General features: G+C 40.6%; 1 protein-coding gene across 3 annotated transcripts; it reads left to right on the plus strand.

The window, feature by feature from the left end:
- pwwp2a (PWWP domain containing 2A) lies at window positions 1-13,674 on the plus strand. Of its 3 annotated transcripts, none has more exons than XR_009428685.1 (3): window positions 1-1,089; window positions 7,592-11,485; window positions 12,685-13,674. XR_009428685.1 is itself a non-coding variant. In XM_059541894.1 (2 exons), the coding sequence occupies exons 1-2, from the start codon at window positions 32-34 to the stop codon at window positions 9,519-9,521; spliced, it is 2,988 nt and encodes a 995-aa protein (XP_059397877.1). In that variant the 5' UTR covers window positions 1-31; the 3' UTR covers window positions 9,522-11,689. The 3 variants fall into 3 exon arrangements, 1 of the variants encoding a protein (XP_059397877.1); XR_009428684.1 differs by lacking the exon at window positions 12,685-13,674 and adding an exon at window positions 11,585-11,689; XM_059541894.1 differs by lacking the exon at window positions 12,685-13,674 and having other exon boundaries at window positions 7,592-11,689.
- Window positions 13,675-13,679: the final 5 nt, after the last annotated feature.

Here is a 13,679-nt window from a genome sequence, read left to right on the forward strand (position 1 = left end):
GGCAAAGTAGTAGATGTAGAGCGGAAAGAAAATGGCGGCCGTGGCTGCGGAGCCAGTAGCTGCTGCGGCATCAACAACAGCGGTGGACGGGGTGGACTACGAACCCGAGCCAGGAGAGCATGTGGTCGACCTAGAGGACCACTCCGTCCCAAAAATCGAGCTTTGTCACCAACCCGAGGATGTGGATGCAGTTCAGGAATGCAGCCAGGTCCAAATGGAAATCAGAAGGCCGGACCTTCAAGCCGCGGGAAAAGCCCTCGCTGCCCATGCGGTCTGTGAGCGCCCTGAGACGGGGGGTTCCTGGAGCCGCCTGGGCACAATCGAGCAGCCCGTGCTAATGGACTACAGGTGTAAAGATGTTTCTGATTACGAGGAATCTTTGTCGCCGAAGGTGGAGGCTGCAAACGAGGTCAGTGCTCTCGAATCCAGCCCCTTCCTCCTGCTCCCCAGCTCCATCCCAGACTCCCAGCCCTCTGTGGTCTTCTTGCATTCCCTTCCCGCGGAGGTTCCGTCGGAGCCGGAAACTGGATTGTCTCTTGCTGTCGAATATGACTCCAAGCCCGTGTTAAGCCATCCTACCGATCTGGAGTGTGAACTCATAGGCTTCACGCAGCCGGAACCGGAGCCCGAACCCGCAAACGATGCTCCCGAGTCGGAACTCAAAACTCACGAGGATGCTTTCCATGACATCCCGCACCCCTCGGACCACCTCGACTCTCTGTCCGCTGCAGAGGAGACCTCGCTGGGAGAATCGGTGGACCAGAGCTGCATCAGTGACTTGTCTACCGTTTCCAGTAAGGACTCTCCCGAACTTCCCTTGGTGGTGGATCAGGCGCTTGTCTCGTCGGAGGAAGTGCTCTCGCATCCTCTTCATCAGCAGAGTTTCGAGACGGACCTCAGCGAACCCGAGAGGGAGTCGGAGATGAATGCCCCGGTTCTGTGTGTTACAGAGACCGACACGGTTGAGCGCCTGGTGCTCGGCTCCGAGGTTCGAGTCACGCTGGATCACATCATCGACGATGCGCTCGTGGTGTCATTTCGCTTAGGCGAGAAGATCTTCTCCGGGGTACTCATGGACCTCTCCAGAAGGTAAACACGCTATTTGCGCTAAAAGATTAAAGTGTGTCACTTACACATCTTCCATAGTTACCAAAGTAGGCTTTCATAGCTGTCAGAAAGATAAACGACATCTTCACCGTTACATTTTAGTCTTGAACTTATCTTTATTTTAGTTCATGGTAAATCGTCAGCATATTTTGGAGACCTTATGGTTATTATATAGATTGTAAAATTAATCTCAATATGAGTGAAAAAAAAATACATATATATATATATATATATATATATATATATATATATATATATATATATATATATATATATATATATGTGTGTGTGTGTATATATATATATATATATATATATATATATATATATGTATGTATATGTGTGTGTATATATATATATGTATATGTGTGTGTATATATATATATGTATATGTGTGTGTATATATATATGTATATGTGTGTGTATATATATGTATATGTGTGTATATATATATATGTATATGTGTGTGTATATATATATGTATATGTGTGTGTATATATATATATGTATATGTGTGTATATATATATATGTATATGTGTGTGTATATATATATGTATATGTGTGTGTATATATATATATGTATATGTGTGTATATATATATATGTATATGTGTGTATATATATATATGTATATGTGTGTATATATATATATGTATATGTGTGTATATATATATATGTATATGTGTGTGTATATATATATGTATATGTGTGTGTATATATATATATGTATATGTGTGTGTATATATATATATGTATATGTGTGTATATATATATATGTATATGTGTGTATATATATATATGTATATGTGTGTATATATATATATGTATATGTGTGTGTATATATATATATATATATATATATATGTGTGTGTATATATATATATGTGTGTGTATATATATATATATGTGTGTGTATATATATATATATATGTGTGTGTATATATATATATATATGTGTGTATATATATATATGTGTGTGTGTGTGTATATGACTATATGAATTGTATACTTATTTATTATTATACTTATACTAAGTATAAGGGAAAAAATTTAAGTTGGTGTGCATATTTTTTTTTATTTTTATCAAATTAAATAGTGAGAAAAGACAAATTAATTTTACAAATTCATCTAGGTAATAAAAATGACATTATACAAGAATAAACAGAAACTTTGAATTCGTTGTCATTGAAGGACAGAGCTGTCACTGATTTTCATGTCACTCATATAGGGATACATGATCGTAATAACCGGGGGAAAAACGGTGTTATGCTGGTGATTAACACCCTTCAAACTGCTCCCACAGTTTGTCTGTCTCAACACCCTTGTTCACACGTTTTCCCTCGGTGTCGGGGATGAATCACAGCGGAGCCCAATTTATAGTGCAATCGTCACGGCCTGCAGTGGGATCTCCAGTCTCTCAGTTCAGTTCTCACTTGAGAGAAGTCAACATGAAACATTCTTTTGATGTGTCTGTGTCGGGAATGTGTCCTGAAGAACCTGTGCAGCTACATTGTTAGGAAGTGATTATTACTCCTGGAAATGACAGTTTCTCAATGCTTATAAACCTTAGAAGTTAATTAAACATCAGAGCAGACTGGTTTAAGTAAGCTTGTCAGCGGTGGCGTTTCAGGATTAAATGAGGCTGTTGGCTTATCCTGCAGATTCCCATCATCTTTATCCTAACACCAGTGACAGACAAGGGCAGGGGTTCTCAAACTTTTTTTTGTCAGCCGAACCCCTTAGGCGTTAAGCATTTACTTGAAGTAGCCCCAGAGATTTCAAGTTAATATTTTAATAATTCAATGAGAAATTTGCATGCAGTTCTCTGAGGTCAGTTAAATAGATAGTAAGTATATAGTAGTAAGTAAATAGATAAACTATATATATAAAAAAAAAAACGCTTTATTTTTACTTTGTAGCTGGACTTTAAAATGGACACAAACCTCTTTTTAGTTGTGATAGTGTCTTAGTCCTCATTATATTTACATTGGTGTTTTAAGTAGGCAGTTAAACCTCTTTATGATGATAATAATTGTTTTAACTGTAATTATAAAAAAAATTTTTTTGTAAAAGATATTACTGTTGTAAATTACTATTGCACTAAAAGAAATAAAAAATATCTTTGAGAGTAATTATAGTAATACATTTTTTAATATCGCATGCGATTTATCGTGCAGCCCTACTACTATTTATGTGTTCAACTCAACTTCAAACATTTAAACCCTTAAGCTTTGAACTTTTCAAATTCTTTTGCTTTTGCTTTTTTCAAATGCTTTTGTTTATTGAATGCAAGTGAAATGGTGTAGATATGTCCACAAAAATACTTACCTAACGCACATTGTTTTCTGATGTTAAACTCAAAGTAAATGCAGAGACATATTTGGCTGCATTTACCATGAACCAAGCCATTCTGAGATGCTGAAAACACTGGAACACAAACTGTCCATACTTCACTGTGTAATTCTGTCAGAACGATGTCAATGCAAACCATTTTTCAAGTTCAAGTCCACCGTCGTTAATCTACTCTTTAGTCTGATTTGTTTGGCGGAAAAAATGGCAGATTCAGTGTTATGATTGGTCAGATCGCCTGTCAGTCAAACTCCTTCTGAAGTGTCAATTAATTAAATTGCAGCATTTGATTCAATAATCACACTAAGCTGTATCGCAATGATCGTGCAGCCCCATATCTTGATTTTACATTCAATATAATTAACTCAGGAATAGGGTTGGGTATCGTTTGAATTTGAACGATTCCGATTCTGATTTAGATTCCTTGTTTCGATTCCAGTTCCTAACGATTCTCGATTCCGATTCTTTTAAGAGGCAGGGTCAAAAAAAGTTTAGGTAAAACTAGCTAACCAACGGTCTTTCTGAAGGAAATAGTTTTATCAATTTGAATTCTATGAACTTTTAACTTTTTTCTTTTAACTTTTTTTTTTTTAAACTTATTTAGAGAGACGACAGACTGAAATCACCTCGAGCGTCACGCGCGCTTCCGTGTGTGTGATGAATGACGACGCCCTTCTGCGCCATTCATTAACACAGACATGCAGAACATGCAGGATTCATGTTAAAATAGACTGTTCCGGCTTAATATTTACAGATACTAGTCCATATCACTATTTGATGTAAGTGCAATGACCAACTTCTGATTAATTCATTCAAAATATGGCAAATTATCTGACATTCCGCGTTATACCTGGTTCACACCGGACGCGGAAGCGACGCGGAAGCTTGTGCGTGCGTGTGTGTTGTTGTTTTTTTCATTTTTCTAGTCTGTTTAGATACACAAATATGATCGCATTTGTCACTCGCGGTATTTTAATTTGAAAATTGCTTATATTTTGACAATTGACCGGATTTTCTCGTGTTTCTTGGTGTTACTTCCTGTCGGAATTGACGCGGATCGCTCGCGGCTCGCGCAAAAAATAGACCAGATGCCGAAACTGGCGCTTCACGGCGCGGGCCGGCCGTGGCGCACCGCGGCGCTCCGTGTCTGGTGTGAACGACACCATAGGTTAACATGGGCGCCGAAAGGAAGCGGCCTCTGTTCCGCGTCGCTTTGGCGTCCGGTGTGAACCAGGCCTAAAACTGTAAATTCCATTTTTATGACTGGATTCCGCGATTCCGTCCGCATTTTCTGCATCGCGGAAATCATAGGGTCTTACGATAAGTAACAAATTGTAAAACCCAGTATAGATTAGCAGCAGGTACAGTATAAAATCAGAAACAGTTCTTGTTTAGGAAAATTATCATATCTGCCTTCTCAGGCAGGATGCGTGAGCGTTCTGGACAGATAACTTTATTATCTCCTGCTGTGATGTAGAAGAAGCTTGAACGCATAAATAGGAGAAAAAAGAGGCAGCGGAGGATGGAAGACGGGGCACATATTTATTTCTACTGCATGAACTCGGAGGTGCATTATCATGTTCGACGTGCACCCTCCTATGCACGAAACAATCTTAATGCAAATGTTGCATTTTGCCAAGATTTCGTTCTGTTTAAGAAAGTGAAACCACACTTAAACTCGCTCGATTATGCCAACACTTCTGGTGTACGCTTCTTTGTTGATGTTCAGCGGTTTCTTCTTCTTCTGGTCGGTGGACTAGGAATCAAAACTAGGAATCGAAATGTAAACTTTTGAACGATTTCGGGAAAATCGCAAAGCTAGTCCCGGTTCCAATCGATACTCGATTCTCGATACCCAAGCCTACTCAGGAACCCGCTGTTGTTCTCTTAAGCCCCTTTCACACTGCATGTTGGACCCGAAACATTGCCGGGTCGCCTTCTGTGTGAAAGCAAACACGTCCCAGGATTGGACCTAGTAACATTGCCGGGTTCAGTCCCGGAACGAGCTCTGTGTGAACAAAAGCCAGAACTAATGCAGAGTCGTAGTGATGACGCAATTTATTGCACAACTCTTTTAGCGAGTGTTTTGATGGCAGATCAGCATTCGCGACAAAACAAATTTGTGCAAAATATGTGCAAACTTTAATGAAGCAGAGACCAGTTAGTTCCTCACTTTCCGCGCTGAAACGGAGATCGTTCGCCAGTTTAAGTGAAAGTTAATGTGCCTAGCGTTTTCAACTCGTACATTACACGTCACACTTTTGATGTCACGTGATGTTTACGGGATCTTTACGGGTTGTGTGTGAATGCACGCACATATTCCGGGTAATCACTGGCAGTGTGAAAGTGCAAAATCTAGCGACCCAGGAAAAATTGGCGGAACACATTACCCGTGAATTATCCGGAATTGCAGTGTGAAAGGGGCTCGATCCCCCATTTGGGAAATCTTGACATAGATGGCAGACCACTATTTTAAACCATTATTCATAGATACTGCCACTGAAGTTTAACCTGAGTCTTAGTATTCCTGTAAGGCTCACAGCATTTGTATTTCGTGTTTAACACAGTTTAATGATGAAATGCGTTTCCACTCTGAATCTCAAACAGAAGCAAAAAGATGTTATTAATTGAGAAAGCGTCACTAGCTCAGCTATTTTCATGCTTTCTGTGAGTAAGGCATCTGTGAGGGTGTGGGGAAAAGCTCAAGCTTCCTTTCTTCAGTTTCCATTTGGTCTTTAATGGTTTCAGTGTAATTGCTGATGTTTTGAAGTGGAGACACAAGATGGACGTGGTGACGGATGGATAAATGGTTATTCATTCTATAATTGGTTAAAAGCAGCTAATGTCCTGGGTGTGGAATATTTCCTTCTGAAGGTCTCAATGTTCCTCTGTGACGTAACAGCCGCAGTACACGGAGTGAACTTGAACACAGTCAGTGTCATGGCATTGAAGTGGTTTGCCAGACATACTGTCCAGTTTATTTTTAGCTTCTGTTATAAAGGCTATCTTCATTTGCATTTTCAGCATTAGATCATTCCCAGTTTCTGGATGAAACTTCTGATGGGAGAAACACATCTCAGGATTGTCGGATCACTCCCTCCTTAAGTGCAAGCTTTTGCATGTTAGGTACAATGTATATTCCTTTGCGAGTTAACAGATCACATATTCCACCCTTTTTTTTTATGGGACAGTATTTCCAGGGCACATTTTTGCACTATTATTCGGACAGTATGCAAAATAGAATAAAAATATGTTGTCTGATTTTGACACACACGAGTGTCAGTGTATTAGAACACCCATATTTGTGTGCCTATTAAACCTAAGCTATACCAGTCTATGTAAAGGTGTCGATTCACTTCTTAAATAAGCTGTATGGTGGTGGTAAGAACTCTGCAGAATATGAATGATTCATTTTTATTTGTGGAGTAAGGTGTTCTTGACCCACATTGGATATACAATGAAAACTATGAATAGGGTGATTGCCACAGATAAGGGTTTTTCCAGGCCCACGTGTCTGTTTTTGACATCCAGGGTCATTTTAGTATGTTTTGTTATCAATGTTTCTCCATTGTGCTTTGCTTTTGATACCATGTTTTGGGCCGAACAAGATCAGCTTTCAGACAGTGTAGGAATGGTTTGTTCATTTTTTTTTTAGACCTGTTTTTCCTCCTTTTGTAGAAGTATATGTACTAATAAAATATACTACACTTAAAAAGAATACTGTAATTTTGAAAACTAAAGCCACCACAGTTGAAGGCATTTTATCCTATTATGTATTTCAGTCAGCTGAAGTGGCATTTTATTCTATCATGCATTTTCTTTGTTGGGACTGTATTATTGTTGCAGGAAATAATCTGTACCCCTGCTTTGTTAGTTAATCATCCTCCTTCCCATCTCATGAATACAAACATGACTAGATGAATTGACATTTAAATAAAAAAAAAGTACAATAATGTGACTGATGCTTGACATTTCTTATAAAATAATGAATGCTTTTTCATAGTAATTCTTCAGCTGTATGATAGAACAAACAAATATGTGCTGGATTTTATTGAACATGAGTAGGTATAATATTATAGTGTTTGGGTCAGTTTAATCTTAGTGTCTTTGTCTTTTCTTGTCTTCTGTACCTCAGGTTTGGACCTTATGGGATTCCTATAACTGTGTTCCCCAAGCGAGAGTATAAGGACAAACCAGAATCTATGCAGCTTAAGATGGAAGCATTCCAGTCAGAGACAGATAAGGGCGTCACTCAAGGACCTAGTGATGCCCCCATTAAGGACCCTGCGGATGCTCCGGATACCCCTCTGAAGGACCCTGCTGAGACTCATGCAGCGCCCCAGCCCTGTCCCAATCCTCAACCTAACCCATGGACCTCAAAACCACCTCCTTTGTTTCAGGAGGGGGCCCCTTATCCACCTCCATTGTTCATCAGGGACACCTACAACCAGTCGTTACCTCAGCCTCTACCACGCAAAATCAAGCGGCCCAAGCGTAGGCTGTATCGAGAGGAGCCCACTTCTATAATGAATGCCATCAAGCTCCGACCAAGACAAGTTCTGTGTGATAAATGTAAAGGGGCTGTGGTTCAAGGGGACAGGCGTGAGACACGCAGAGGCCCCATTTCAGACTGCCGAAGTGACGATGCCAAAAGACGTCGTAATGACAGTGCAACGGCAGCTGCTGGTAAGCGGCCACGTAGTGATCCACGTTCTGAAGAGAAGGGTCGTGGTACTGATGGGCCCAAACGGCAGGGTTCGGCTGTGCGAGTGTCGTCGGCCACTGCCTCTTCTCTGGGCCATAGTCAGGTCAAGGGTGCAACTGCAGGGAACAAAATGGTAAAGGGGGTGTCTACTACAACAGCGTCCTCTGCAAATTCTCGAGTGCAGCTCAATGCCAAAAAAGTGCTTCAGAGCAAAAACGTTGATCACTCCAAAGCACGAGAGGTGCTGAAGATGGCCAAGGCTCAGAGAAGACAGAGAGAGACAGTCACAGGCAGTAGCGGGAACACCAAGGCCATAACCAGGGCCGCTGCCCTCCAGGAAGCCCACCAAAAGGTCCACTTCACCAGGCGACTGCAGCAGATCACTGGAGGAGGTCCAGGTTCCAACCCCCTGCCACCTAGGATGCGCATCAAGCCCCAAAGGTACCGTAATGAAGAGAATGATTCTTCCTCATGTAAGCCGCCTTGCTTGGAGAAAGTGCCGGGAGGGGGCCGTTTACTGCTGCCTAAACCAGCCGTGCCCCGCTGCACCTCCACACGCTCCTCCTCCTCCTCTGCAAGCAAAGTCGCCACAGCTGTAGAGCCCCAGAGGCCAGACAAAGCAATCGAATACCTGCTCAGCCAGACCCAACCCGACCCCCTCCCAGCCCCGGAATACAGGGAACCCCAAGCTGAGCCAGAGGAACAGGAGGGGCGGGAGGAAAAGCGGGAGACACGTGGGAGCAAGGCTGGTAACCTAGTGGTCTACATGACCCTTAACCCCAGCCAGCCCGACTCCTCTAATACCTCCATGTGCAGCATCGATAGTGCAGATGACTTAAAGTCATCAAACTCTGAGTGTAGCTCTACTGAAACGTTTGACTTCCCCCCTCCTGGTGATTTGCGATCGGCCCCTGCCCCTGGCACGTCCTCCGCTTTTGCCTCCGCCTCTCCCTCTGCTCCTAAGGATGACAAAAAGCGCAGTAAATCCCTCAAAGCTGCCGTCTTTTCCAAAAACGTCACAAAGTGCGTTGCCCTGGATGGCAGGACAATTTGTGTAGGGGACATTGTTTGGGCCAAAATCCTTGGCTTCCCTTGGTGGCCCGCCCGCATCCTAGCCATCACAGTGAGTCGCAAAGATAATGGGCTCTTAGTCAGGCAGGAGGCCCGGGTCTCTTGGTTTGGGTCACCCACCACTTCCTTCCTGGCCATTACTCAACTTGCCCCATTTCTAGAAAGCTTCCAGTCTCGCTTTGACAAGAAGAGAAAGGGCCTGTATCGTAAAGCCATCACTGAGGCCGCCAAGGCTGCCGAACAGCTTACACCCGAGGTCCGAGCCTTGCTAACTCAGTTTGAGACGTGAGGTGGTATGCCTTGGTAAGGTAGGCAAGACAGGCACTCGAGTTGGCCCTGTACCCATTCTGACACCTCTCAAACTTTGCTGTACCCAGTCAGCCTCCAGAATGAAATACAGAAAAATGTCAGCCAGGCAACCAGGACTAATTTATTTTTGTTGAGGAAGCAAGAGAAGGGGATTGAATTGAGTAACTAAAGGCAAACGGTTCCCTTGTCAAGTATCTAGTGTTTGCCCATATGTAACCAGTCTTGTCCCATCTTGTCATATCATCTTACATTTACTATACTAAAAGCAGATGACCGAGATTTCTAGAAAAAGGTTTTATTGATTCTTTTATTGATTGAGTGGTAACAATATTTGTTGTCCTTGAACATATTTGTTCTTGGTCAGTGGCTGCTGTAAACATGAAAAGCAAGTCTTCTCAGAGTGGGATTTTTTTCAGCGTGATTAGCTTTCGCCTGAAGTACATTAGGCATGTGTGAAAATGTCTGCTTGAATCCATTCTCAAATGGTTACTAACTAAACAGTGGCCAGTTGATTGCTACATAGTCTGGATCCCTAATTTAGCACAGTTAATGCTTCCCATTGGATGAACAGAGGAAGTTTTCAATCACTACAGTGTTTCTAGACGTCCAGTCCTCCCTTAAGATTACATGAAGCCAAGTCTTGGATTTCACTTAGGCCATCCTAGAATTGTTTTCTTTTAATAATGGAAGTAGTGTAACAAAGTTGACCCTGTTGGGTAGTGAGTGCCTCGCTCAGGTAGAAAAAGGGACTAAATTGGTGCTGATCTTTCTCAGATGTTCTGAGAAGACTAATCCGAGTTCAGTGATCCGAGCAGAGGGCTGTTGATCTGGGCGCGGCTCTTGGCTCTGCAGCCAGTCGCGCTGCTGTTACGGGGGGAGGTGCCTGTAAGCCGAAGTCACCTCAAGTGCCACTGTGAGGGAGAGTACAGTGACTCTGTAAACGCAGAGAGTACACCTCAAACACGGAGAAACCTGCCAGCCTATCCCCACCCCTCGCAGCTACAACATCTGCTTCTCAAGCTCATTCTTCTCTTAATCTACTTGCGCTGTTCCCAGCTTCTTTTTCTTTTCCTCCACTTGTTTTGCTCCCTTCTGCCGTTGTCATATGTTTGCATCTTTGACTGTGTTTATATGTCTGATTATGGCGAAAATGTTCCTGTTACTCAGCCCACCCATTGGCCACCCTGACAGTTTTTGCATGAATTTGGGAGTGAATACAGTGTGTTAAATGGGTTAATGATCTTCTTTTTATTTTATTTTTTTTATTGTTCCATATGTTTATCCAATTTAGGCATATCACATCAAGAAGCAAACTATAAGTTTTTATGTAGCTGCAGTGGAATGCAGAACTCTTTTAAAATGAGTTCCTTTAAGTAACTCAATGAAACACTTGTGTCCCGCTGCAAAGAAGGCGTCGGAGCACAAGGCAGCAGTTCTCATATGTGTGAATATGTTCGTCATAATTATGGGCCTCTGGCTGGTTTAGTTGTTCAGTGATTTGTTATGATTCCAGTATTCATTGTCTCTCATCTGAAATGTTTTGCTAAAGATTATTGTGCTTTGAATTTATTTGTTGTGCCTGAACTTTATTTTCTGTCATTTCACTATTTAAATAATAGGGCTGAAGGTCTTGTAATGTAAAGTGTTCAAAATGTGTTTTGCCTGACTGAATTGAAGATAAATGACCTGGATCTTATTTCAATGCTGAGAACCAACGATTTTATCTGTATGGAGGAGCATTAATAATAATTTTTTTTATTTCTAGTCTGTAATCATGGTTGTGTCTTTGCATTGCATACTCATTAGCATCTTATATTTACACATCTGAGAAGGGACATACTGTAAGATACCTTGGTCTTTCCACATATGACTTCGCAGGTAGAGATCGATGACTTGAGGGAAAAAAAACAATGCTTGGTAGACCACACTGACTGACTGACAGAGGTTTGTGTAAAGAAGTAAACACGGTATTTATTTTGGTGGTTGGCTTTGTTTCATTTCAGCATCTTATTTTTTACTTCTATTATTTCTATCTGTTTGCAGGTCAGAGAATGCTGTAAAACCATTGAGAAAAGTAACAGTTGAAGATATTGTGTACATGTTTTCTGATGTTTTAAGAGTATATAAATAAACTGTGAACTTCAAGAATTTGATCTAGTCGTCATTATTTTTGTATTTTATCTTCTTTATACCACTTCTCACTAAAAGCTGTTTTTCCATGTGTTTCTCAAATGAAAAATTCACTTGACATTATGACAGCCCAACCAAGCTAATGACTAGTTGTCATTTCACAATTAAGTGAAAGCATGAAAAAGACACATTTTCATACCTGCAAACAGATGAGAAAACCATAGGGCAGGCTGAACCAAAATGTGCCAGACTGTAACTACACATCATACAGTAAATTATTAAGATACACTGGGTTGTCATAAATAGTCTTAGTGATTTACATTTCAGTGGATCCCTGTTGTGTGATTTTTATCTTCATGCTGTCCGCGTTGGCTTCATAAGATCTGATATTACAGTGGAAAAACAGCTGTGCATGACATGGAACTTTAATGTAAAGTGACTTAATTCCATAATGTGTGATTTGCTGTTGAATATACATGGAAGAAACATCAAATGTTGAAAAACACTGGCTGTGTTAATGTGATGTGATATTTATTTGCAAACTGTAAATGGCAAAAAGTAACGTTCTCACTGGCTCACCTTTTAAAGCCATTTCTAGAGACTTTTTGTGAGATTCTGTGAACCAAATCATCCGTCCAATAATGTCAGTTATGGATCAGGGAGCAATTCGATATTTTTTCTTCGATTAAAGTCAGAATACACCTGAACTTCACGGTTATCTTATCAGTAAAGAGATATTTCGGTTATCTTAAGTGCAGTAGGTCTACGTAGTTCTTCATAAGTTCTTCTCTTCCTCAAACATTTAGATTACTGAAATTAAGCAATTTCTGACAAGTTCATTATCGCATGAAGATTTTTTTCTATCATTGACCAGTGTACTTTGTGTTTTTTTTTTTACCTTAGAATTAATTCCGAAAGTGTATGTAGGTGTGTTTTTATTTTATTTTAATATTTTAGGATTTGTATTTTTTTATGTAAGTCTCTGAAGTTCTTTTGTCTTTTCCCTCCTTCAGTGCTGCAACTCTGAAGGGCTGCTGATTGGTCCGTTGCCCAAAGCACTGCCATTGGTCAAGAGCCGGTAAGATGAGAGGAGCCACCCACACTTGGAGAAGCAGGTGTAATGGAGAAAATATTTTTATTTAAGAAATAATTATATATTTATAACTATGAATTACAGACTCTCCACCGGTTTCCCGATCAGTCATGCTGAAATGAATTTTTCAAACTGGATTTTTCTTTATGCGGGCTTTTGTGTTTAAAGCATATGAAAGGACATTTGCAAATACTGAACAGCACAGGGGAGTTATGGCTGTTGTGGATGGTAGGTGGCGATTCAGCACACTTTAAAGCAGGGTTTTTAAGTGTTTGTTTGTAAAGAGAAATATGAAGAGAACTTATAAAATAAAAAAAACATTTGATGTAAAAATGCAATAAATATTGCATGTGCTATGCTCCACAGTACAATTACAGAGGATTGGGTTTTATTGTGCTTCTAGTCTTGGATGAAATCCCAGTGTTCTTTTACAACATCTGTGCTCCTTTATATAGAGACATTCTGAGCCTTAATACAGTCTACACTGTTCTTGAAGAGAGCTTGAAGATTTCCTCTCTGTGGCACACCACACATTAAATGATCAATGCAATCTGTACAGCGTTAAAAATCACTCCGACCCACTAGTCGACTTTCACCTTTTTTGTGCTCCCCTCCATTTATAAATTATTTTCTAACTATACAAGTCAAACATGGCAGTAAGAACGCAGTTTTTCTATCTCTCAGTTGTAGAATGCTTTGCTTTAAGCATCATTCATTGCACATGCTCAACCTGATGCCTGTATAAAGGGGATTAAGAGCGAGTGAGAAACTTTCACTCTTGCTGTTGTACCATCAGAGAGCTCTCCTGACTATACATATGAAGATGGTGGTCATGGGCATAAATTTGTTGTATTAATGAATTAAATGTATATCTCTTTATGAAATTAAACCTTTTTTTTTTTGCCTTGTACTGAG

Source organism: Carassius carassius, chromosome 47 (assembly GCF_963082965.1).
Source record: "Carassius carassius chromosome 47, fCarCar2.1, whole genome shotgun sequence".
Classification (NCBI taxonomy): domain Eukaryota; kingdom Metazoa; phylum Chordata; class Actinopteri; order Cypriniformes; family Cyprinidae; genus Carassius; species Carassius carassius.